This window comes from Hypanus sabinus, chromosome 3 (genome assembly GCF_030144855.1).
Source record: "Hypanus sabinus isolate sHypSab1 chromosome 3, sHypSab1.hap1, whole genome shotgun sequence".
NCBI classification, from domain to species: domain Eukaryota; kingdom Metazoa; phylum Chordata; class Chondrichthyes; order Myliobatiformes; family Dasyatidae; genus Hypanus; species Hypanus sabinus.
Genome location: NC_082708.1, coordinates 27039430 through 27061706, shown reverse-complemented (window position 1 = coordinate 27061706; position 22277 = coordinate 27039430). Strand labels below are relative to the sequence as shown.

At 40.8% G+C, this 22277-nt stretch overlaps 1 protein-coding gene across 1 annotated transcript in view; it reads right to left on the bottom strand.

The window, feature by feature from the left end:
* p4ha3 (prolyl 4-hydroxylase, alpha polypeptide III) overlaps nt 1–22277 on the bottom strand; it is a 78094-nt gene that overhangs the window by 54234 nt on the left and 1583 nt on the right. The window contains exons 2-7 of the mRNA XM_059963932.1: nt 19188–19342; nt 16717–16940; nt 10695–10844; nt 9545–9596; nt 7149–7312; nt 5269–5445 (exon numbers count right to left, since the gene is read on the bottom strand). Coding sequence (XP_059819915.1) covers nt 5269–5445; nt 7149–7312; nt 9545–9596; nt 10695–10844; nt 16717–16940; nt 19188–19342 — 922 coding nt within the window. The remainder of the gene's footprint in view (nt 1–5268; nt 5446–7148; nt 7313–9544; nt 9597–10694; nt 10845–16716; nt 16941–19187; nt 19343–22277) is intronic.

Sequence of the window (22277 nt, the reverse complement as noted above, 5' to 3'; positions counted from 1 at the left end):
AACTGTGGCAAGTTCTCCAAGATGCTTCGAACAACCTACCAGCTGATTTTCTCATAAAATGACACCACAACGTACCTAAGAGAATTAATGCAGTTTTAAAGGTCACACCAAATACTGATTTGATTTTTTCTATTGCTTTCTATAGTAATTTTTTTGATATTTATAAACCTTTCATTTCATTGCTTTTAAAGCACCTTTGCTTTACAGAATTTTTTACGTGCCCAAGACTTTTGCACAGTACTGTATATTTACAATATTATTCAAATACTACTGAAATATTAAGTACAGAACACAGTCCATCACTTGTAAAGCCTGCACTCCCCCCCCCCCCACCACCATTGAACGTATTTATATGGATCGCTGTTGCAGGAAAGCAGCATCGGTCATCGAGGACCCTCAGCATCCAGGTCAAGCTCTCTTCTCGCTGCTGCCATCAAGAAGGAGGTACAGGAGCCTCAGGGGCCAGACCACCAAGTTCAGGAACAGCTATTGCCCCTCAACCATCAAGCTCTTGAACCAAAGGGAATAACTTCACTCACCCCATTACTGAACTGTTCTTACAACCTATGGACTCACTTTCAAAGACGCTTCTCTGTCTATCTATTATTTCCTTTTATTCGTTATTTTAAATTTTACGTAGTTTGTTGTCTTTTGCATATTGGATGTTTGTCCATCCTGTTGGGTGCAGTTTTTTATGGGTTCTATTGTGTTTCTTGTATTTACTGTGAATGCCCACATGAAAATGAATCTCAGAGCTGTATCTAGTGACATATATGTATTTTGACAATAAATTTACTTTGAACTTGTTGCCTGGATGAGAATAGGCTGAGTGAACTCAGCCTTTTCTCCTTGGAGTGACGGAGGATGAGAGGTGACCTGATAGAGGTGTATAAGATGATGAGAGGCATTGATCATGTGGATAGTCAGAGGCTTTTTCCCAGGGCTGAAATGGCTGGCACAAGAGGACATACATTTAAAGTGCTCGGAAGAAGGTACAGAGCAGATGTCAAGGCAAGTTTTTTTTATGTAGAGAGTGGTGAGTGTGTGGAATGGGCTGCCAGCGGCGATGGTAATGATAGGGTCTTTTAAGAGACTCCTGGATGGATACATGGAGCTTAGAAAAATAGAGGGTTATGTGTAAGCCTAGGTAGTTCTAAATTAGGGACATGTTCGGCACAGCTTTGTGGGTCGAAGGGCCTGTATTGTGTTGTAGGTTTTCTATATTTCTATGTTTCTAATTTAAAATGAAGAAACTATTGCCAGAGAGCTAGAGAGGCCAGTTTGCAACAAAAGGAATTATTCTTCCGTCAGGATTAGATCAATGCCAGATTAACTAGATCTACATATAGTTAAGACTCACTGTAGGAGGCTGAAGGCTTCATTAATAGGAATACAACAAGGTTTTATGATGCAAATTGGAACCCAATGCAAAGAAATCGCAAAAATCCTTTGCACAGGCAGCTCAGGCTTTCAAAGAGCAGGAATTCCTGGTGGGCCCAAATCAATAACAGAATCAGAATCAGGTTTAATATCACTGGCTTATATCGTGAAATTTGTTAACTTAGCGACAGCAGCACAATACACAATACAATGCATACAATTCCTAAATGAACATTCAACCCATAAGCACTACCTCATTTTTCAAAAAATATATTTACACACTTAGTCCAGCGGTAGTGGAGCATACGGATCTTGGGCCTCCAGAAAGTGTCCACAGATGGGTGATTGATAAATTTCTGGCCTAAGGTAGAAGGAGATGAGTTATACAGATCTCGTTACATGCACATGCAGGTCAACTCTTTGAGTGATTATGCAGAAAGTTTGAAGTTAATAACTCATCAGAGGTGATTGATAAGTTAGTGGCCTAAGGGAGAAGGAGATGAGTTATTAACTTTCTGCATAATCAAAGAGTTGAACTGCATGTGCGTGTAACGAGAGCTGTATAACTCATCTCCTTCTACATTAGGCCACGAACTTATCAATCACTGTGTGTGTGCGTGTGTGTATATAGATATATATATAAAATAGTGTTAGGACAGACATAATGAAAAATAGTGAGGTAGTGTTCATGGGTTCAGTATGCTGTCAGTGGATATCAGCTTGGGAGTGAAAATACTTATTAAGTGAAAAGAATCTATCATTCCTACCATATTCACTTAACAGTTTTTACTCAAAATTACCAGAAAATTCATGCTTGATATTTGTCTTAACACGTACGCACAAATGTTCTATCCACACCCCCACCCAAAAAACTTTTCTCTACCTCACAGAAACAGCATATTGGAAAAAAAACTTTTCTCTACCCCGAAGAAACAGCATATTGGAAAACACTTTCCATATTGTTAAACAGAGGTGATCAGAAATCAAGACCAACGGCTTGATTATCATAAGACAATTCAAACTACACCTAAACAACTGACACCATTGAACTGATAATGTACTTTTAGTACATTTTTGCATAGTGACATTTTCTGCAAGTTCTTGGGAAGAATTAGTTCTCAACTGAAAATTATTCCTGTCATAGTGTGACTTTAAAACTATTATCCTTAAAACAAGAGGAATGATCTGCAAAGAACAAGAATTTCAGGTTGTATATTGTATACATTCTTTGATATTAACTGGAACCATTGAACTATTGAGTTAATGATGAACAAGGATTTGTTAAAGATGTCTTTAATAATAACATTTTTAAATGTGTTGAAAATGAAAAGGCATCAATATATTTCCCCAAGGATCTCTTCATAGTGCAAGATTTGGTAACAAGTTATAAACACTGATAGCAGGAGACTGTGTGGTTCATTGGGTAGATAAGAGACTTTTCATCTGTTTGGAATCCAGCCAGATCTGATGAAATATAGAGTCCTCTGCACTGTCACTATAAGCACCCAAGTTGGTGCAATCTAACATAGTGTGGAACAGATTAATCAAAAGTACGTGAAGACCAGTTAATGAGATTGAGGCTGATCGGATGCTTACCTCAGCTCTGCATCTACGCCTACCCCGAGCAACCTTTCACTGTCCACGGTAGTGTAGCAGCTAGTGCCACGCTACGTGTTCCGGAGTTCAGAGTTCAATCCTGGTGCCGTTCCGTAAGGAGCCTCTGTTGCCCTCCCCCATGGAATGCATGGCTTTCCTCTGGATCCTCTGGTCTCCTCCCACAGTGCAAAGACAACACAGTCCCACAGTCCACAGTCCAACCTACTGGGCAGGTTAATAGGTCATTGTAAATTGTCTCATGATTAGGTTAGGGTTAATTGGGTTTGTCGGGGGTTGCTGGGGCTGCACAACTCAAAAGGCCAGAAAGGCCTACTCTGCACTGTGTCGCTAAGTAAAATAAAATCAAGAATCTATCCACCTCTGACTCAAGGCACATTAAAAAAAATTAAACAAATTATGTTTTTTTAAACAGTGGTTCCACATTGTCTCGTGAGGGGAAGCTTTCTATCCGCGTTCTTCTTGTTAAGACCCTCCGGATTTTACATTTCAATTAAGTTGCCTCACACATTCCAGACACCAACAGACGGAAGTCTAGTCCGTTGTTCACACTTTCCCACGTCATACTCCACCACTTACCAGATTACCGTAATCCATCTATATCCCTTTGTAGCCTTGTATACTGGCTTGTGTGGACAGCTAGGATGCAACATCCATGTTCGACCCTGATCAAAGGAGGGTCTTCACATCAAGGCTCTTTGAAAGTTCAAATAGCTTTCCTATCTATGTAGCATCAGCAATATTTCGGTGCCTTATCCTGCTCATTTTTAATGAATTGTTGAAAGTTGAAGCTCCATCACTATTCAATCATTGGATTTTGTCAAAGAGATACAGATCCAGTCATGCCTACTCTTTCAGTTTGCCCTCTAATTTTCTATCTGTGCCAATATGTTAATTCCTACATCATCACGTTTTTTGCAATAATTCATCTACTTTTGAAAATTTTGTATAGTACATTATAATACTTGCTACTTTTTAAGATCGCCAGTGAGACTTATGCTGAGTTTGTCTGAGTACCTTGAATTTTCAAAGTGCCTTGGTGTGAAGGCCCTCCTTTGATCAGGGTTGACTATGAATGTTGCATCCTAGTTGTCCACATAAGCCAGTACACAAACCAGGGTGGTATGATATGGAGAGCAAGCTGCTGTCCATGGAGCAGGCTCCCTGTCTCTTCGCAGCTGGTGAATCCAAAGGGAAGGCAGGGAATGATACAGTTTGGCACCTGCATCTTCGCAGGAGTTGCCAGTCAGCACTGAACTCAATGCAGGACTGCCTTAGGGACTCCAGTTCCAGAATTTTCCTTAGGATTTATTCCCAAAGCCTCCCCCATGAATGGATATAGCCACAAGGCAGCTGATGTTTGAGATCAGAGTTTTCCTTCTCCTAGATGAGCTGCCAACCATAGCTGACGAGCCCTACTAGTTTTAAGGCACTAGTAACCTGACTTTGCCCTTTCTCCTGTCAGTAGAAACAGTTCTGCCGGGCTTAGAGGCTAAGCCACATGTGAAAGCCAGGAGCTGGATTTGGTTGCCAGAGGCTATTTGAGGTGCATGTCATTGGGAGCATTTAATAGTTAGTGGGAGCTTGTCCCCATTACCACCTCCAGCTGTGACAACCTTAAGGAGCTGCCTTGCTATATTGTCTTGAATTACAGGTTTTAATATTTTAGCAAGCTAACTGGCCTGTAGTTTACCATGTTGCCTTTCTTTTTTTGAGGTTATATTCACAGTTGTCTAATCAAATTGAATCTTTTGCAATTCTAGAACAGTTCTGGAAAATTAAAACCAACACATCAACCATTGCACGCAACACATCTTTTAAGACCCTAGGATGAATTCCAAGGATTCAGAGATTTCACCACCCCAGCACCAACAATTTGCTTTGAACCACTGCTTGGTGATTATTATCGTCTCTTCCTTCCAATTCCTTATTTATAGCCACTTCTGGAATTTTCTGTAATCTAACAGTTACGAGTCTAAAGCACAAACCTGCCACTATTTGGCAGTCAGAGAAGTGAAAGGAAGGCCACTAACTGGCTAGTTACAATATTCCTGACACAAAGTTTACATTGTATGCCATAGAAGTTAAAGAAAACTACACTAATTTATGTCTATTTATGCTCCGAGAATTCATTTATACTTTTTTGACTGCAGACATGAAAAAAGACCTCAAGAATGATTAATATTGGCTTAACATATCCCACGTTCACATCACTTTATTGGAGGTCACTAATGTTTAACATAAAGAAAAGAAAGATGCTTAAATGAACTTTACCCAGGGAGCAGCAATCTCCTTTATCCTCTTTCCTTCCGAGTCACTGATAAAGTTGTGATACAATACAACATATGGCTTCTGGCTTATAATCTCTTTTTTCACAGGCTGGAGAATCAAATGTGGACTGAGGTTTGACTCATAGGAGCAATAAAGTTTTGAGTCTTGATAGTGCTTTGGCTGTAATATAGTGAATCAATAATGAAGCATACAGACTAACAAACACAGTATATTAAAACAAATATTTATTTACTGAGATACAGTGCAGAATAAGCACTTCCAGTCCTTTAAGCCACGCCACCCAGCAAACCCTCAATCCAATCCTAGCCTAATCACAAGATCATTTACAATGACCAATTAACCTACCAACTGGACTTTGGACCGTGGGAGGAAACCAGAGCCCACCTGGAGGAAATCCACGGAGTCACGGGGATAGGATACAAGCCCCACACAGGCAGTGGTGGGAATTGAACCCCGGGTCTCTGTCACTGTAATAGCATTATGCTAACCACTACACAACCATGCCAGCCCAACTGAATGTTGAATAATAGCCTCAAGTTTTAAAATAATCTTAATCTATATTTTTTTCATATAAATATACATATATGTATAAAGTACTTTCAATGTAATGAGCAGGTGTTTAATTTAATGGCAGATTTATCCAGAACAAGCTGAATTTATATCTATGCACAAATCAGAAGTTAAACCACTCAAACACTATGGTGATAATAACACACTATGAGAGGGTGTACATCACCACAAATATTTTTAACAGACCACATGAAATTTCTTTCACAGTTCTCCTCATTTTTTATTCCAGAAGCCTCTCCAACGACCAGGGTGCTGTTCACGCAAGTCGTGGAATATGAGTTAAGCAGTGGTTATATGGCGGATCAGGGAAAGGGTTTCAGTCATTGCTTTCCTTTAATATGAAGCAATGCAAAACTTGTCCTCACATGTGAATTATAGTGGTAAAATAAATTTTGACTGTAGAACAGAGAACTCTACAGCCCTACGTCCCACAACATTTTAACTTACTCTAAGATCAATCTAACCCTTCCCTCCCACATAGCCCTCCATCAAATATGAGATTTCAAAATAACTGGCTTTAATTTTGGATGCCACGGCAAATTGGAATCACAGATTATACAACTGGACAAGCAACATAGACTGTGAGACCATAAAACATTGGAGCATCCGGCCCAGCGAGTCTGCTCCAAAAGTAGCTGAATATTGACACTAGAGTTCACAGCAAAGAAAGATAAAAACAAACTTGAGAAGCCTTCCTGGCTCAGAACTGAGTACTGTGTACAGTTTTGGTCTCCAGGACATCCTGGCTGTAGAGGAAGTGCAGCGTAGATTCACAAGGTTAATTCCTGGGATGTCAGGACTATCTTACGTAGAGAGGTTAGAGAGACTGGGCTCGTACACGCTGGAATTAAGGAGGTTGAGAGGGGATCTGATTGCAACATATAAGATTATTAAGGGATTGGACAAGATAGAGGCAGGAAATATGTTCCAGATGCTGGGAGAGTCCAGTACCAGAGGGCATGGTTTGAGAATAAGGGGTAGGTCATTTAGGACAGAGTTAAGGAAAAACTTCTTCTCCCAGAGAGTTGTGGGGGTCTGGAATACACTGCCTTGGAAGGCAGTGGAGGCCAATTCTCTGGATGCTTTCAAGAAGGAGCTAGATAGGTATCTTATGGATAGGGGAATCAAGGGATATGGAGACAAGGCAGGAACTGGGTATTGATAGTAGATGATCAGCCATGATCTCAAAATGGCGGTGCAGGCTCGAAGGGCCAAATGGTCTACTTCTGCACCTATTGTCTATTGTCAAACATGAATTAACTGTGCATGAGAGTCTAGAGGCTATGTATTACCTGGGAGCCTAACTTCTGGCACAGTGATTCATACATGTCTCTGGTCAGCAGGTAAGTCGTATTCGGCCTCTGAAGCACAACTTCCTTTGGTTGAGCATCTGCAGAGGCTCCCAACATTTTTTGATACTTTAGTATGTTCTTGGCAACTCTTCTATTGCTTGCATCTGTTGGTGAGAAATCAGGCTACGAGTAGAATTTGAATAATTTCAATAATGTAAAAGTAGAAAAGATGTACAACTTCTTATTAATGAACAAAGAAGTAGTTTAACTTGGAACAAAAAAGCAGAACATTTAAAATGTAAAGTGGATACACAGTTTTTTATGCGTATCATGACAATGAGCCCTGGAATAAAAGGGTTAACATATAACAGTAGTAGGCCTCCATTTGTCTTGATAGACCATGGATTTTCACCTTGGAAACTTCCCAGGGCACAAGCCTGGGCAAGGTTCTTTTTATATGGCAGTTGCCCAAGCTGCAAGTCTCCCTTCTCCACGCCACCGATGTTGTCCAAGGGAAGGGCATTAGGACCCACACAGCTTGGCACCGGTGTCGTCGCAGAGCAATGTGTTGTTAAGTGCCTTGCTCAAGGACACACATGCAGTCTCAGCCAAGGCTCGAACTAGCGACCTTCAGATCACTAGATGAACGCCTTAACCACTTGGCCACATGCCAACACGGTTAACATATATGGAGTGCCTTTGATGGTTCTGGGTCTGTACCCGCTGGAATTTAGAAGAATGAGGGGTGATCTCATGGAAGCCTATCAAATATTGAAAGGTCTAGATAGAGTGGAGGTGGAGAGGATGTTTCCTATAGGGAAGTCTAGGACCAGAGGGCACAGCATCAGAATAGGACGTTCCTTTAGAACAGAGAAGAGGAGGAATTTCTTTAGCCAGAGCGTGGTGAATTTGTGGAATTCATTGCCACAGGTGGTTGTGGAGGAGGCCAAGTCTTTGTGTATACTTAAAGTGAAGGTTGATAAGTTCTTGATTAGTAATGATGTCAAAAGTTATGAGGCAAAGACAAGAGAATGAGGTTGACGAATAATAGATCAGCCATGATAGAATAGCAGAGCAGACTCAATAGGCCGAGTGGCCTCATTCTGCTCTTATGTCTTATGCTAATGATTTAGAGATCACGGCTATGTTAATCAATTTGAGTACTACAAATTATTAGATATAAAATCATACCTTATTTGAAACTATGGGTGTGTTGAAATGTAATCAGACATGTGTCAAGTGGGATCATATTATTGTAAAGCCTGTCCAGAAATAGATATGAATTCTTGCAAAAGTTAAGTGTTTTGCTTAGGATCATTTATCCTTCCAAGTATTGCCGTCAAAGCTTGAATTTTTGAACATATTGCAAACAAAACTGCAAACCAAGAAGGGAGCTTCTGATTACTCCAGATACTGGATCAAGTTTTCAAAACAAAGTTAATGTAGTGACAGACTGCAAAACACAAAGTAACAGTGTATTAGATACCATAGCTGTGTTCATATCACAGCTGGAAAGCAGAAAAAGAGAGACTAAAAAGAAAAAGGAAATAAGATACCGCAGGTGTCAGGAATGAAAGGGTTAATGTATGTGGTGTGTTTGATGGCTCTGGGCCTGTGCTCGCTAGAGTTCAGAAGAATAAGGGATTCTCAGTTAAACCCACTGAATAGCCAGAGAGTGGTGAATCTGTGGAATTCATTGTTACACAGGGCAAGTCATTGAGTGTATTTAAAGTGGAGGTTGATAGGCTCTTCATTAGTAAGGTATGGAAGGTTACAGGGAGAAGGCAGAAGAATGAGGTTGAGAGGGATCATAAATCAGCCTTGATGGAATGACAGAGCAGATTCACTGGACTGTATGGCCGAATTTTGCTCCTAAGTCCTTTGGTCTCATGTCAGTTTAGAAACTCATGGGAATGTGGGGAGGATTAAAGTTGGGCTAATGTAAACTGGATGGCTAATGGTCAGCTGGACTCAATGGCCTATCTCCAAACAGTACAACTACGACACACAAAGAGAAGCCTTTTGAACATATTCACTTCACAGGGCTGAGGTGTAGCATTAGAGCCATTCCAAATATGGAGCAATATTGAAGTTTTGGATTGATGATTAGCTAATGGACAGCAGAAATAAGTGGTCTATTTTTCGTTTAGTGAGCTATATCTGATGGGATTCCTAGGGATCTTCTGATGTTTCTTTTCTATATTAAGAGCTAGTAGTGGTTAAAATATCAAAATTTCTTTTGAGATTTTGGGACTATTTATATTTAAGAATGACTATAGACAAAGAAGACAAGAGGTGAATCTGTCAAAAAGTGCGTTGGATTGAACTTGGTGATTGCCACAAAGGAATCTGTGGCTTTGGAGAGTCAGAGGTAAAAAGATTTTAGCTGCACGTACCGAGTTGTAGCAGTTCTTTAGATAGATTCACGGCATGACCAACATTTCCCATCTGAAAAACAATACACAAGCATTGAGTACGTTACTTTACATTCACATAGGTATAGAGTCCCACAGCATGAGAACAGACCATTCAGCCCATTGGGCCTATGCTAGCTGTCAAAGACCTATTGATATTGTCCTCTTGTGCCAAGGTGAGGCCACCCACGGGGTCAGAAGCAACATATTGTATTCCGTCTGTGTAGCTTCCAACCTGATGGTATGAATATTGATTTCTCCTTCCAGTAATCAAGAGATAAGAGGCCTCCAACCTTGTCACCTGTCTAACACTTGTCCCTGGGTCCCCTCCATCTCCCTTTTCTCCCATGGTCCACTCTCCTCTCCTCTTAGGTTCCTCCTTCTCCAGCTCTTTATCTTTCCAACACACTTGGCTTCACCTATCACCTTCCAGCGACCCCCCCCCCATCCCACCTTTTTATTCTGGTGTGCTCCCCCTTCCTTTTCAGTCCTGAAGAAAGGTCTCGGCCCAAAACATTGACTCTTTATTCATTTCTATAGACGTTGCCTGACTTGCTGGGTTCCTCCAGTATTTTGTGTGTGTTCCTTTCCACCTGTATTAATCCCATGTCCCAGCAATTGGCAGATAGCCTCCTTGGCCATCGCATTTCAAACACTTCTTCAATGATGTGAAAGTAACTGGCTCCACGGCTGAGTTGTGCTAGACTCCTATTTCAGGATTTTAGCATTTCTCATTCTCATACACAGAGCCAGCCCTTTTGGAAATGCAGGAGAGAAAAACTTACCCATTTGAAGTGCCTATTCCCCTGTGTAAAACCGCCCTACGCATCCCTCACTAGTTGTACTTGCCTGCATGACTGCATCCTCAGCAATACTCAAAAAGTCCATGCACTCTCCACGTCAACTAATGGCCAATGCTTTCCCTGCTTTTCCTTGCTCAATGTATCACTAAGCCGTCCTTTCTTTCACTAATTTCACAAATGTGGGGTAGTTTCCCCTTAATTAAATTAATCAAGTCATGAGGATATTATTTTTGGTGGGATGCCTTATATGCTTGCAAGTCAGCCTTGGCCTGACACTTTCTGCATTTTCCCAGTTTTAGCAGATGTGCTGCCTGACAAACACTTCTCACCATGTAATGAGAAAAAGCCAGGTGATCCAGGGCATCCTCAAGACTTCCTTCATCTTCAGTATTCCAGACCCCGATACTTTGTCGGAAAAGATCGACTGCTTCCTCTAGCCAAATAACCGAGTGATAATAGTCTTCTGAATCATAGGCAACCTGGGATGAAAGTTCAAAAGTTCAAAGTTCAAAAGTCAATTTGTTATCAAAGTACATATTTATATATTTCATCATATACTACCCTGAGATTTATTTTCTTGCAGGCATTCACAGTTAAACAAAGAAATACGACAACATCAGTGGAAAAACTACACTCAAAGACTGACAACCAACCAATGTGCACAAGACAAACTACAGAGTTCTTGAAAGTGAGACCAGGGGTTATGGAATCAGTTCAATGTTGAGGTGAGTAAAGTTATCCACCCTGGTTCACAATCCACAACTGTTCCTGAAACTGGAGACTCTCACCTCTCTTTTACACTTTATGTATCTAAAGAAACATTTGGGAGCCTCTTTAATATTATTAGTTAGCTTACTTTCATATTCCATCTTTACCAACTTAATGACTTTTTAGTTGCCTTCTATTGGCATTTAAAAGCTTCCCAATCCTCTCACTTCCCACTAATTTTTGCTCTATTATATGCCCTTTCTTTGGCTTTTATGTTGGCTATGACTTCTCCTGTTAACCATGGTTCTGTCATCTTGCCTTTAAAATACTTCTTCCTCTTTAGGATGTATGTATCCTGTGTCTTCCGAATTGCTTCCAGAAATTCCAGCCATTGCTGCTCTGCTGTCATCCCTGGCAGTGTTCTTTTCCAATCAATTCTGGCCAACTCCGCTCTCATGCCTCTGCAATTTCCTTTACTCTTTTATTTTTAAAGTGATGTCTAAATGCCTGGTGAGTTTATAGTTAAATTACACATGAATACTTCTATATAAAATCATGGAAGGTTATTACATTCTCTATACAAGGGAAATGTTCTCCTAATATGATAGCAGATAGTTCCTTATAAAATTATACAGCATACAGTGTTGTGTGCAGAGACAAGGATCTTATCGCAATAACCATTTAATCTCATCAGCAAAGTACATATCTTTACATTAATATGAATTTACAGGGCCAATAAGTGCATACTTAACATGCATTCCAACAATGATCAGTTTTGAATTCCTGCATATCCTGAAACATGCACGATATTTTGCACCACTCCAGCTTTCAAATGACTGCTGCTATTCATGGGGTAGGTGACCATGGAGTAGGTCAAGTATCGGACAAGTCATCCAGATGCTTGCAATGATTAGCATGACGTTCCTGATTCAGTTTATTGATGGACTCATTTATTACCATCTTACATCACCTGTCTTCACACTTCAAGTAAATTCACGATTAAATTTAGTATCAATGAAATAAATTATTATTTGATGTTAGGGTAGAATGTTTAGAACTGAGCCAGAAGCTAAATTTCAATGGAAAATTGGGCCTATTTCAAGTAATTTCAAAATGATAATTCACTTGACACTAAACTGAGTGTGCAGAGACTGTGCAGAGGATGTGGAGAGTCCGCAGAGGGATATAGATAGGTTAAGTGAGTGGGCAAGGATCTAGCAGATGGAGTATAATGCTGGTAAATGTGAGGTCATCCATTTTGGAAGGAAAAATAGAAGAACAGATTATTATTCAAATGGTGAAAGATTGCAGCTGTTGTGCAGAGGGATTTGGGAGTGCTTGTGCGTGAATCACAAAAGGTTGGTTTGCAAGTGCAGCAGGCTATCAAGAGGCAAATGGTACATTGGCCTTCATTGATAGAGGGATTGAATTTAAGAGCAACTGTACAAGGTACTTGTGAGGCTGTACCTGGAGGACTGTGTACGTTTCTGGTCTCCTTACTTCAGTAAGGATATACTAGCTTTGGAGGTGTTGCAGAGGTGGTTCACCAGGTTGATGAGCCCATGAGGAGAGATTGCCTGGGACTATGCTCACTGGAATTCAGAAGAATGAGAGGAGATCTTATAGAAATAAGATCTATATGTGGCGGGAGGAGGAGGCGGCGACGGCGGTAGGCGCACAGACAGAGCGGGATCCGTCGTCCGTTTCTCCTGAAGGGGAACTGGGGGGGGGGGAGAGACGAAGGTGGAGGGTGGGGACTTTTCCGTCCGCACACGAGCCACTGGCACCCTGGAGATGGAAATGAAGTGCTTCGAGTGCTCGGCGTTGCCCTCCGGCTGGAAGCAGGAGGAAGTGACTCGATGGTCGGGAAAGAGCAACGTGTATTACTACAGGTTGCCAGTACATCACGCACCATTCCCTGGCCAAGAAGATTATTTTGATATCCGAGTCCATAGGACACTCAAAGCTGCTACGTGGGTTGACTCTGTAGTTAAGAAGGCATACGGTGTATTGGCCTTCATCAATCGTGGGATTGAGTTTTAAGAGCCGAGAGGTAATGTTACAGCTATACAGGACCCTGGTCAGACCCCACTTGAAGTACTGTGCTCAGTTCCGGTCACCTCACTACAGAAAAGATGTGGAAACCATAGAAAGGGTGCGGAGGAGATTTACAAGGATGTTGCCTGGATTGGGGAGCATGCCTTATGAGAATAGGTTGAGTGAACCCTGCCTTTTCTCCTTGGAGTGACAGAGGATGAGAGGTGACCTGATAGAGGTGTATAAGATAATGAGAGGCTTTGATTGTGTGGATAGTTAGAGGCTTTTCCCCAGGGCTGAAATGACTAGCATGAGAGGGCACAGTTTTAAGGTGCTTGGAAGTAGGTACAGAGATGTCAGGGGTAAGTTTTTTTATGCAGAGATTGGTGAGTGCGTGTAATGGACTGCCGGCAGTGGTGGTGGAGGCGGAATCGATAGGGGCTTTTAAGAGACTCCTGGATGGCTACATGGAGCTTAGAAAAATAGAGAACTATGGGTAAAGCCTAGGTACTTCTAAGGTAGGAACCTGTTCGGCACAGTTTTGTGGGCTGAAGGGCCTGTATTGTGCTGTATATTTTCTATGTTTCTATCAAATATCTAAAATTATGAAAAGGATAAGATAGAGGCAGGGAATTTGTTTGAACTGGTAGATTAGATTGAAATTATGGGTGTTATGAATGTACCACAGCTCTGAGGGGCCGAAGGGTGCAGGGTAGCCCCCTCCTTTGTGAGAATCGCAAGAGCATTATTGGGTTGGGTCAGAGGACCCAGGAAATGAGAGAATGGCCATTGTCTCCTGGAGACAACGTTTGTGGATTGGGGACTATGCTACGTGCAAGCCCTCGGGCAAAGTGGGCTGGTTGAGAGAGAGATTGCATCACCCCAACCTGATTGACATCTACTACCCTGCGAGTTAAGATAAAAGAGGGGCTGTAGGGACAGCCCCTCAGACGCACCAGAAGAAACGCTAGCGATCCCGTAATAGCGGGAAGCCATTTGAAGGATGCCACATGCGTTCGGTTCCCTTGCCTGGGGGCTGGTGACTGGTACCACGGAAAACGACTTGGAACTAACAACGGGGAACCAACTCCCCCGACTCAACGGATTGGCCTCATAAAAGACCAGGGCAAGTTTAAAACCGTCTCTCTTAAACCCAAAGAGCTGCAGCTTGAAAGGACAGTGACTTTTATCTTTCCATCGGACAATACAATATCCCCTAGACAAACGATAGAGCTATTGCTTAATTGATGAGTATTATTATACCCGCGTTTTTAGATTGAGTATTGACGACGTATATTTTCTGAATGTCTGTATTAATCTTATTTTTGTGCCCCTTTATAAACAAAGACTTTTAAAAATAGTACCATCAGACTTCAACGGACCTCTCGAACTTTGCTGGTAAGTGACCCAGTTACGGGGTTCGTAACACGGGACATAGCCTCAAGATCCAGGAGCATAGATCTAGGTCAGAGATGGGGAGGATTTGCTCTCACCAGAGAGTATTGAATCTGTGGTATTCTGTGCCCAGGGAAACAGAAGTGGCTAACTCATTAGATATATTTAAGACACAAAAAAATTGCATAGTAGGGGATCTAAGGGTTATGGAGAAAGGCAGGTAGATGGAGCTGAGTCCACAGACAGATCAGTATTGATCTTATTGAATGGTGGAGTATGACTACTCCTGCTTCCATTTCTTGTTATTAATTACTAAAAGTGGAGAGAGAGAGAGAGAGAGAGGGAGTTTGTAGGATTGAGCATATGTACATACTAGACTTTTAAATGTAATAATATGATGGGAGCTCTCTCATTTCTTGGAGACAACATGTACTACCTGACTTCAGGATATCGTCACAAAAATCCTTCTGGCCAATCCATCCAAACTTCAGAATGAATTCTCAAAAATCCTCCTGGGCAATATTGATTTAAAGAAGAAACTATCTCTTATTGAATGGTGGAGGAGGGTTGACAGGCCAGGTGGCCTACTCCTTGCCTGTTTTCTTATGTTGTGCTGTTGCATAAGACTAGTTCATGCCCGGTTCTCCCTAGATCAAAAACTGGAGAATATATTTTCATCTCAGTAAGTGGGAGTGCAGGGATTAGTTGGCTCAAATAGAAATGATTTACGGAAACACAGAAAATATGAATAGGAATTGACCCACTATGCCTTTTTGATCCTGCTCCACATTTCACTTCCAATCATCTAATCCAATATCACTTTCTTGTTCTTTCCCCTTTGTTGTCCTTTGCACCCAGAAATTTATCTATATCCTTCATAGTTATATTCATCCCTCCAGTCCTTTGTGTGAAGAACTATCTCTTCATCTCAGTCCAAAACCTCTTTCACTATAACCTGAAACCATGGCTCCTCATTCTAGGTGTTCCTGCCTGGAAGAACATCCTCCCTGTATCGAATCTAACAAGACTTGTCAGAACTGCGTAAGTTTCAAATAAATTACATTTCATTCTACCTGGCACTACAGAAAGCAGTCTCAGTTGACCTAATCTCTCCTCATGCAATAGTCTCTCCAAGATAAGAATCTATTTCCATTGATACAAGCAGAGAAGTGAGAGGGGCACATCTCTACCTACAACTAAAAAAAATCAAAACTGTTTTCAGTAACCACTTATCCAAGTGCTGCTCTCCAATCTAACTGTTGACACAAAACTTCACCACAGCCCTCTGGAAGAAGCATCATCGTCTACAAGATGATGTCAATCAAATGCTCACTACCACCTCAACTTTCTAAGATGGCTGAAGAGAGCTGGACTGTGCACATCAGTACTCATGACCTTCTACAAATGCAGTTGAGAGCATCTGAACATGCTGCATCTCTGTGTGGTGGACAAGAGGGCTCTAGAACAGGCTGTTAAAACTGCCCAATGCATCACCAGCACCGGTCACCATCAGGGACATTGATACAGAGAGGTACTGGGAAAAGGCAGCCAATATCATAAAGGATCACACCCACCTGGCTTATGGTCCCATTCCTATCAGGGAATAGGCGACGGAGCATCCATGCCAAGACCACTAGACTCAACAGCAATTACTTCCCCCAAGCCATCAAACTGGATCACCCCCTTCACCCATTAACCCACTACCACCTATCTCCTACCAACCTACCAGCACTACATCCACATCAGACACTCCTCTCCACAGCTCATCAGCAACCTTCATCCTTCCGCTTTACATTTACTGGATTATTGTGTTTTGTTGGATTGCTTTTATGTTGATATTTATTCTGATCTTTACGCTTATTGCATTTTTTAATGCTGCGTTGGGGTCTGGAGTAGCAATTATTTCATTCTCCTTTACACTTGTGTATTGAAGAACAATTAAAAAAAGGCAACCTCGAATAGTACTTTGAATAGTAGTTGAAAATTAGGAACGAGTCTGCAGTTAATAAATGCAGAATAGATAAATGTTTAAATACTCTTCAGCAAAGGCAGTACACCTTCAACCTAACGTTAGTAACAAAAAACTTACATATAAGAGAATCTTATTCCAAGTATGCACTATGGCCTTCTGAATATATTGAATACCAGTCCCATTATTTCAAAACAAAATAAAGCTCTATCACTGATATTTTTACATTATTGTTTACATACCTTTCCAATTTGAAAACAGTCATCTGCTGAAAGGCTGCTGGATAGATCTGGCCTGTAGATACTGGAAACCTCTCTTCCAGCTATCTGTAGGAACTCCCCTTTGATCAAACCCTTTGTGCTTAGGGCATACACATCCTGCAGCCTCATCAAACCCTTGGCAGCTCCCTTGAGGTCCTCACGTTTTGGGAGTTGCTCCTCGACTTTCTCAAAAGCAGCCTTGAGTGCTAGATACAGTGGTTGGAATCAGAGTCAGTTGACCTTACTACAGATCATTTTCCACAGGCTTACATGTTATGGTCGTCATCTTCTGCAGCTGGTTAAAATATCCAGTGTTTATTTCTATGTAAAACATAGAGCAATTTTAGATTGTGAAGCCAAAGATTTGGGCTGGGTGTACAAACTCACAAGTATTGAAAGAAATGTGGAAGATTTTAATCACCATTTGTCTAAAAATCATCAAGGATATAGCATTCTGACCTATCTAGTGAAGAACAATACATAATTCATTGCATTTAATATATATTGGTCTCATTCCCTATTTGATTAATTTTAGGAAAAGGGATTTTTACAACTGTTTCTCCTCAACTATTTGTGAATGTTACTTGATCTTCCCCAGGTCTTTCTACTACAGTATGTGCTGTCTCAGGATACACTAGGAATTTGTGACCAAATAGCCTCCTTCCTGCTGACAAATGTTGGAATAAAATTCTACAGGTGGAACTCTAGTGTTACTTTGTCAAACTTGCCTTTCAAACTTTTAGCAGCCCTATCAATCCTTGCAAGAATCATGGTCCAATTCCCGTGAACGTTGATAATGTTATTAGAAGACTGCTGAGCCACACACATTGAATGTGAAAAATCACTAGAGGAGAGTTGCCCTTTGGACTTTAATCCAACACTTACCCACACCTTTCAAAGAGGGGAAAAATTCAGATGAAAATCTAAACAGAATATACACAGTGTACACCTGCTTGATAATGCAAATATCTGATCAGCCAATCATGAGGCAGCAACTCAGTGCATAGAAAAATGCAGACACAGTCAGGAGATTCAGTTGCTGTGCAGACCAAACATCAGAATGGGGAAGAAATGTGATCCAAGAGACTTTGGCTGTGGAATGATTGTTGGTGGCAGACAGGGCAGTTTGAGTCTCTCAGAACTGCTGATCTCTTGGGATTTTCACACACCACAGTCTCTGGAGTTTACAGACAGTGAATTTTATGAATTCTTTCTGATCTTTATTCAATTTGGGTTTCGGTTTTATCCCTTCAATATCGCCTAGTAAAAATAATATTGGGTTATGTGGAAGTTGTGTTCCAATAATTTGTTCCAGTAAAACTCTTAAATTTGTCCAAAAAGGTTGAATTTTAAAACAAGACCAAGTAGAATTTAAAAAGTACCTATTTCTTGATTACATCGGAAGCATTGATCAGATAAATTTGGGTTTAATTTATTTGTTTTTTGTGGTGTAATATATAATTGATGTAAAAAATTATATTGCACTAATCTTAACCAGACATTTGTTGTATTTGTCATACTGTCAAGACATAGTCTTGACCAACTTGTTTCTTCAATTTTAATATTCAAGTCAGTTTCCCATTTTTGTCTTGACTTATGAATTCCTTGTTTAATTGCCTGTTTTTGAATCAAACTATACATAGAAGAAATACAGTTTTTAATTTTTCCTTTTTGAATTAAGGTTTCTATTTCATTAGGTTTCGGCAATAACATTGTTTGACCCAGTTTATCTCTTAAATAAGCCCTTAATTGGAAATAACAAAAAAGGCTATTGCAGTTACTTGGAAATCAGATTCATACTTAAGTATAGATAATTGGAAGAACGAAATATTTAGCTGTACTCCACTTGAAAAAATTACTTATAATTTAAGAGATAAATATGAAACATTTCTGAAAATTTGGCGCCCTTATTTACAAAAGATAGGACTAACTATATAGGTGCTCCAAAGATAAAATTACTGGTTATTTGGGGAAATAAATAAATATATATACTAAACCTATTATGAACTCCATGGAGCATGTAGGGATCTTCCAATATTCAGGCATTCTTTCTTTCTTTCTTTCTTTTTTTCTTCTCTTTTTTTTTCTATAGGGATATGTTAGGGGGGAGGGGTTAAGGGGAGGGGGAAGGGTTGATAATTTTTTTCTTTCCTTCTGTAATCATTTGAAAACTCAATAAAAAATGAATAAAATAAAATTAAAAAACCATAGCTACTACCACTATAATGGAACATGAAATCCAGAACTATCAAAACCAGAGTCTCAAAACAAAGGACGAAGCAAGTTCTCTGCAAAAACCTGGCTTCAGTCCAACAACTGTCGTTCAACAGCAATGGTCAGACACAGAAAATTACTTTTTACAATTGGAATAGCGTTTTGTGGTGCCATATTCAATTTAAAGATCAATATAATTATAATAGCATTGTTAGAAAGTACAAGATGTAAGCACCCACCTTGAGTATTTTCAGTGGCTTCATTGCTGTACACAATATTTTGCCAATCCACCCGCAATCTCTTTATAAGGGTGTAGGCAAACAGGGGGTTTGATATCGCTGTCACCGATTCCTGGTATACATTGTTATGCAGTGTTTTTACTTTTTCATAAAATCTGAAATTCAATGGAATTAACAAGATCTATGACAAAAGGGTGCAACCCTTTTAATGAAAGGAAACATAAATGGTATCTCTTGACAATCTGAACAGTAGTTATGGACAAAGTCACTCTGCCACATGTAACAACATGGTAATATTGTTGTCCTTGGGAAATAAAACAGGGATGGGGAGAAAGTGGGAAAAAATTACAAAATATGTAACAGCAGTTACTAAATGATTGGCCTTCCCATTACAAAAGTTATATGGTAAAATATGGACTAAGAGTATGGCTTTGTCTGCATCCTTGTTGGAACTTCAACTAATTGAGGACTTAAACTAGTTGGAGAACGAAATAATAGTAAGTTCCTCGAAGTTGGTGCTGGCAGCAGAAATGTAGAATTGAATGCCTTCCATATATGTTATAAAGGAATATATATCCTGGAGTTGTAATTATTGTTGGGAAATTCGTTCCTGTATTTTGTTCACTAAGATGAAATTAAGGCTACAAATGAGCATTCCTGATGCATGTGTACATCTGTGGGGCAAATTACTGTGAGTACTGTTGTGTCTGGTGAAAACCCACAGGAGGTTTACAGAACAGTGAAATTACAGAATCAGCTGTTGTGCAAAGCTGATGAACTGCTCATCAGGAATTCTGCACTCTAGTTAACAGTTTCTGTTCATCGCCCGTATGATATTGGAAATAACTCCTCTGATATTAGAACATAAAACGTAGAACACTACAGCAAAGTACAGATCCTTTTAACCTACTCCATGATCAATCTAACCCTTTCCTCAACACAGCCAGGTGCCTATCTAAGAGTTTCTCAAATGTTCCTAATATATCTGTCTTACTGAAGTGCATTCCATGAACTTACACTCTCTGTGTAAAACACCTACTTCTGACACCCTTGACTCCCCCCCAATACTTTACTCCAATCACCTTAGAAGTGTATCTTCTCATATTAGCCATTGCCATTCTGGGAAAAGGGCTCTACTGTCCATTCTATCTATGCCTCGTACCAATTTTATACACTTTTATCAAGTCTTCTCTCCTCCTCCTCCACTCTAAAAAGAAAAGTCCTAGCTTGCTCAACTTTTTTTCATAAGATATGTTCTCTAATCCAAGCACCATCCACTGAACCCCCTCTAAAGCTTCCATATAATTCCTATAAGGAAGTGACCAGAGCAGAATACAATACTCCAGTTGTGGTCTCACCAGAACATTATGGAGCTGTAACATTACCCCATGACACTTGAACTCGATCCCCTAACTAACAAAGGCAAACAGACCATACACATTCTTGGTACACAGTTGTACCAACTGTACAGGGCCCTGGTGAGACCCCACCTGGAGTATTGTGTGCAGTTTTGGACTCCAAATTTGAGGAAGGACATTCTTGCTATTGAGGGAGTGCAGCATAGGTTCATGAGGTTGATTCCCAGGGATGGCGGGACTGTTATATGTTGAAAGATGGGAGTGACTGGCCTTGTATACACTGGAATTTAGAAGGATGAGAGGGGATCTGATTGGAACATATAAAATTATTAAATGATTGGACATGCTAGAGGCAGGAAACATGTTCCCAATGTTGGGGGAATCCAGAACCAAAGGCCACAGTTTAAGAATAAGGCGTAGGCCATTTAGAACGGAGTTGAGGAAAAACTTTTTCATCCAGAGAGTTGTGGATCTATGGAATGCTCTGCCTCAGAAGGCAATGGAGGCCAATTCTCTGGATGCTTTCAAGAAAGAATTAGAGCTGTTAAAGGTAGCAGAGTCAAGGGATATGGGGAGAAGGCAGGAATGGGGTACTGATTGTGGATGATCAGCCATGATCACAGTGAATGGTGGTGCTGGCTTGAAGGGCTGAATGGCCTACTCCTGCACCTATTGTCTATTATCTATTATCAACCTTCACGACACCTTTGAGGGATCTATTAACTTGGACCCCAAGATCCCAGTTCACCAAGAATACTGCCATTACCTTTGTACTATGCCATCAAGTTCAACCTTCCAAAGTGAATCAGTTCACACTTTCTTGCACTGAACTCCATCTGCCACTTCTCGGTCCAGCTCTGCATTCCATCAATGTCCTATTGTAATTTTATGAGAACCTTCTACAATATCCACAACACCATCAACTTTATGACACAGTTAGAGGACATTCAAGCAGTGACCCTATTTGCTCACTGATGTCATCCACAATGGTTTCATATGACATCAGCCCATTGGACCAGCTAATCTGGACTCAATGGTTATTGGCTCTAAAGAGGTCCAGCACAGCATGGATCCAGCCAAATCCTTACAGCCACACAAATGGTGGACCTCTGGAATACTGAAAGAATGTGTGCCCCGGCTTGAATGCATCAATAGGTGGGAATGCTTAGCGGTGGGCCAGTCATGCTGTGCGGATAGTGATCAATGCTGCAGCAGTTGTGCAGCTGGCTAGGCAGCGATGCAGGCGTCATGTCAGCAAGCTTCCGAATTCTGTGCATGGCTGCAGGAGGGAAGTACGAAATGCTGGTCAAATGCTGATGCATCACTTCTTGCCACACACTAGAATTTTTCTGAGCATCAAAATAAACTTTAGTCATAATAAAAAATATAAGAATAAACTCCCTTTAGTTCTTACATTCGTAGTCAATGTGCTAAGTAATATCCTATTACATTCCTGTTGCCACGCATGTGCCCCCTGGGGTGGTACATTACCATCATCGTTGGCGGGCTTCCTTGCCCAATTCACCCCCTCCCTACGCTGTGCTCCTCCCCACCCGGGACGTACTCCTGCAGCCTGGAGAGCGCCGGTCAGCAACATTCTTCCACATTCCAGAACTTCACACTGAATCAGGGGCAGGTTACACACCCTCTGGCTTCCTGCCAGCTTCAACTACTGCACACGTGGTCAGACCTTGAATGGGTTTCCAACCTTCCTTGAAAGAATGAGGCTAAA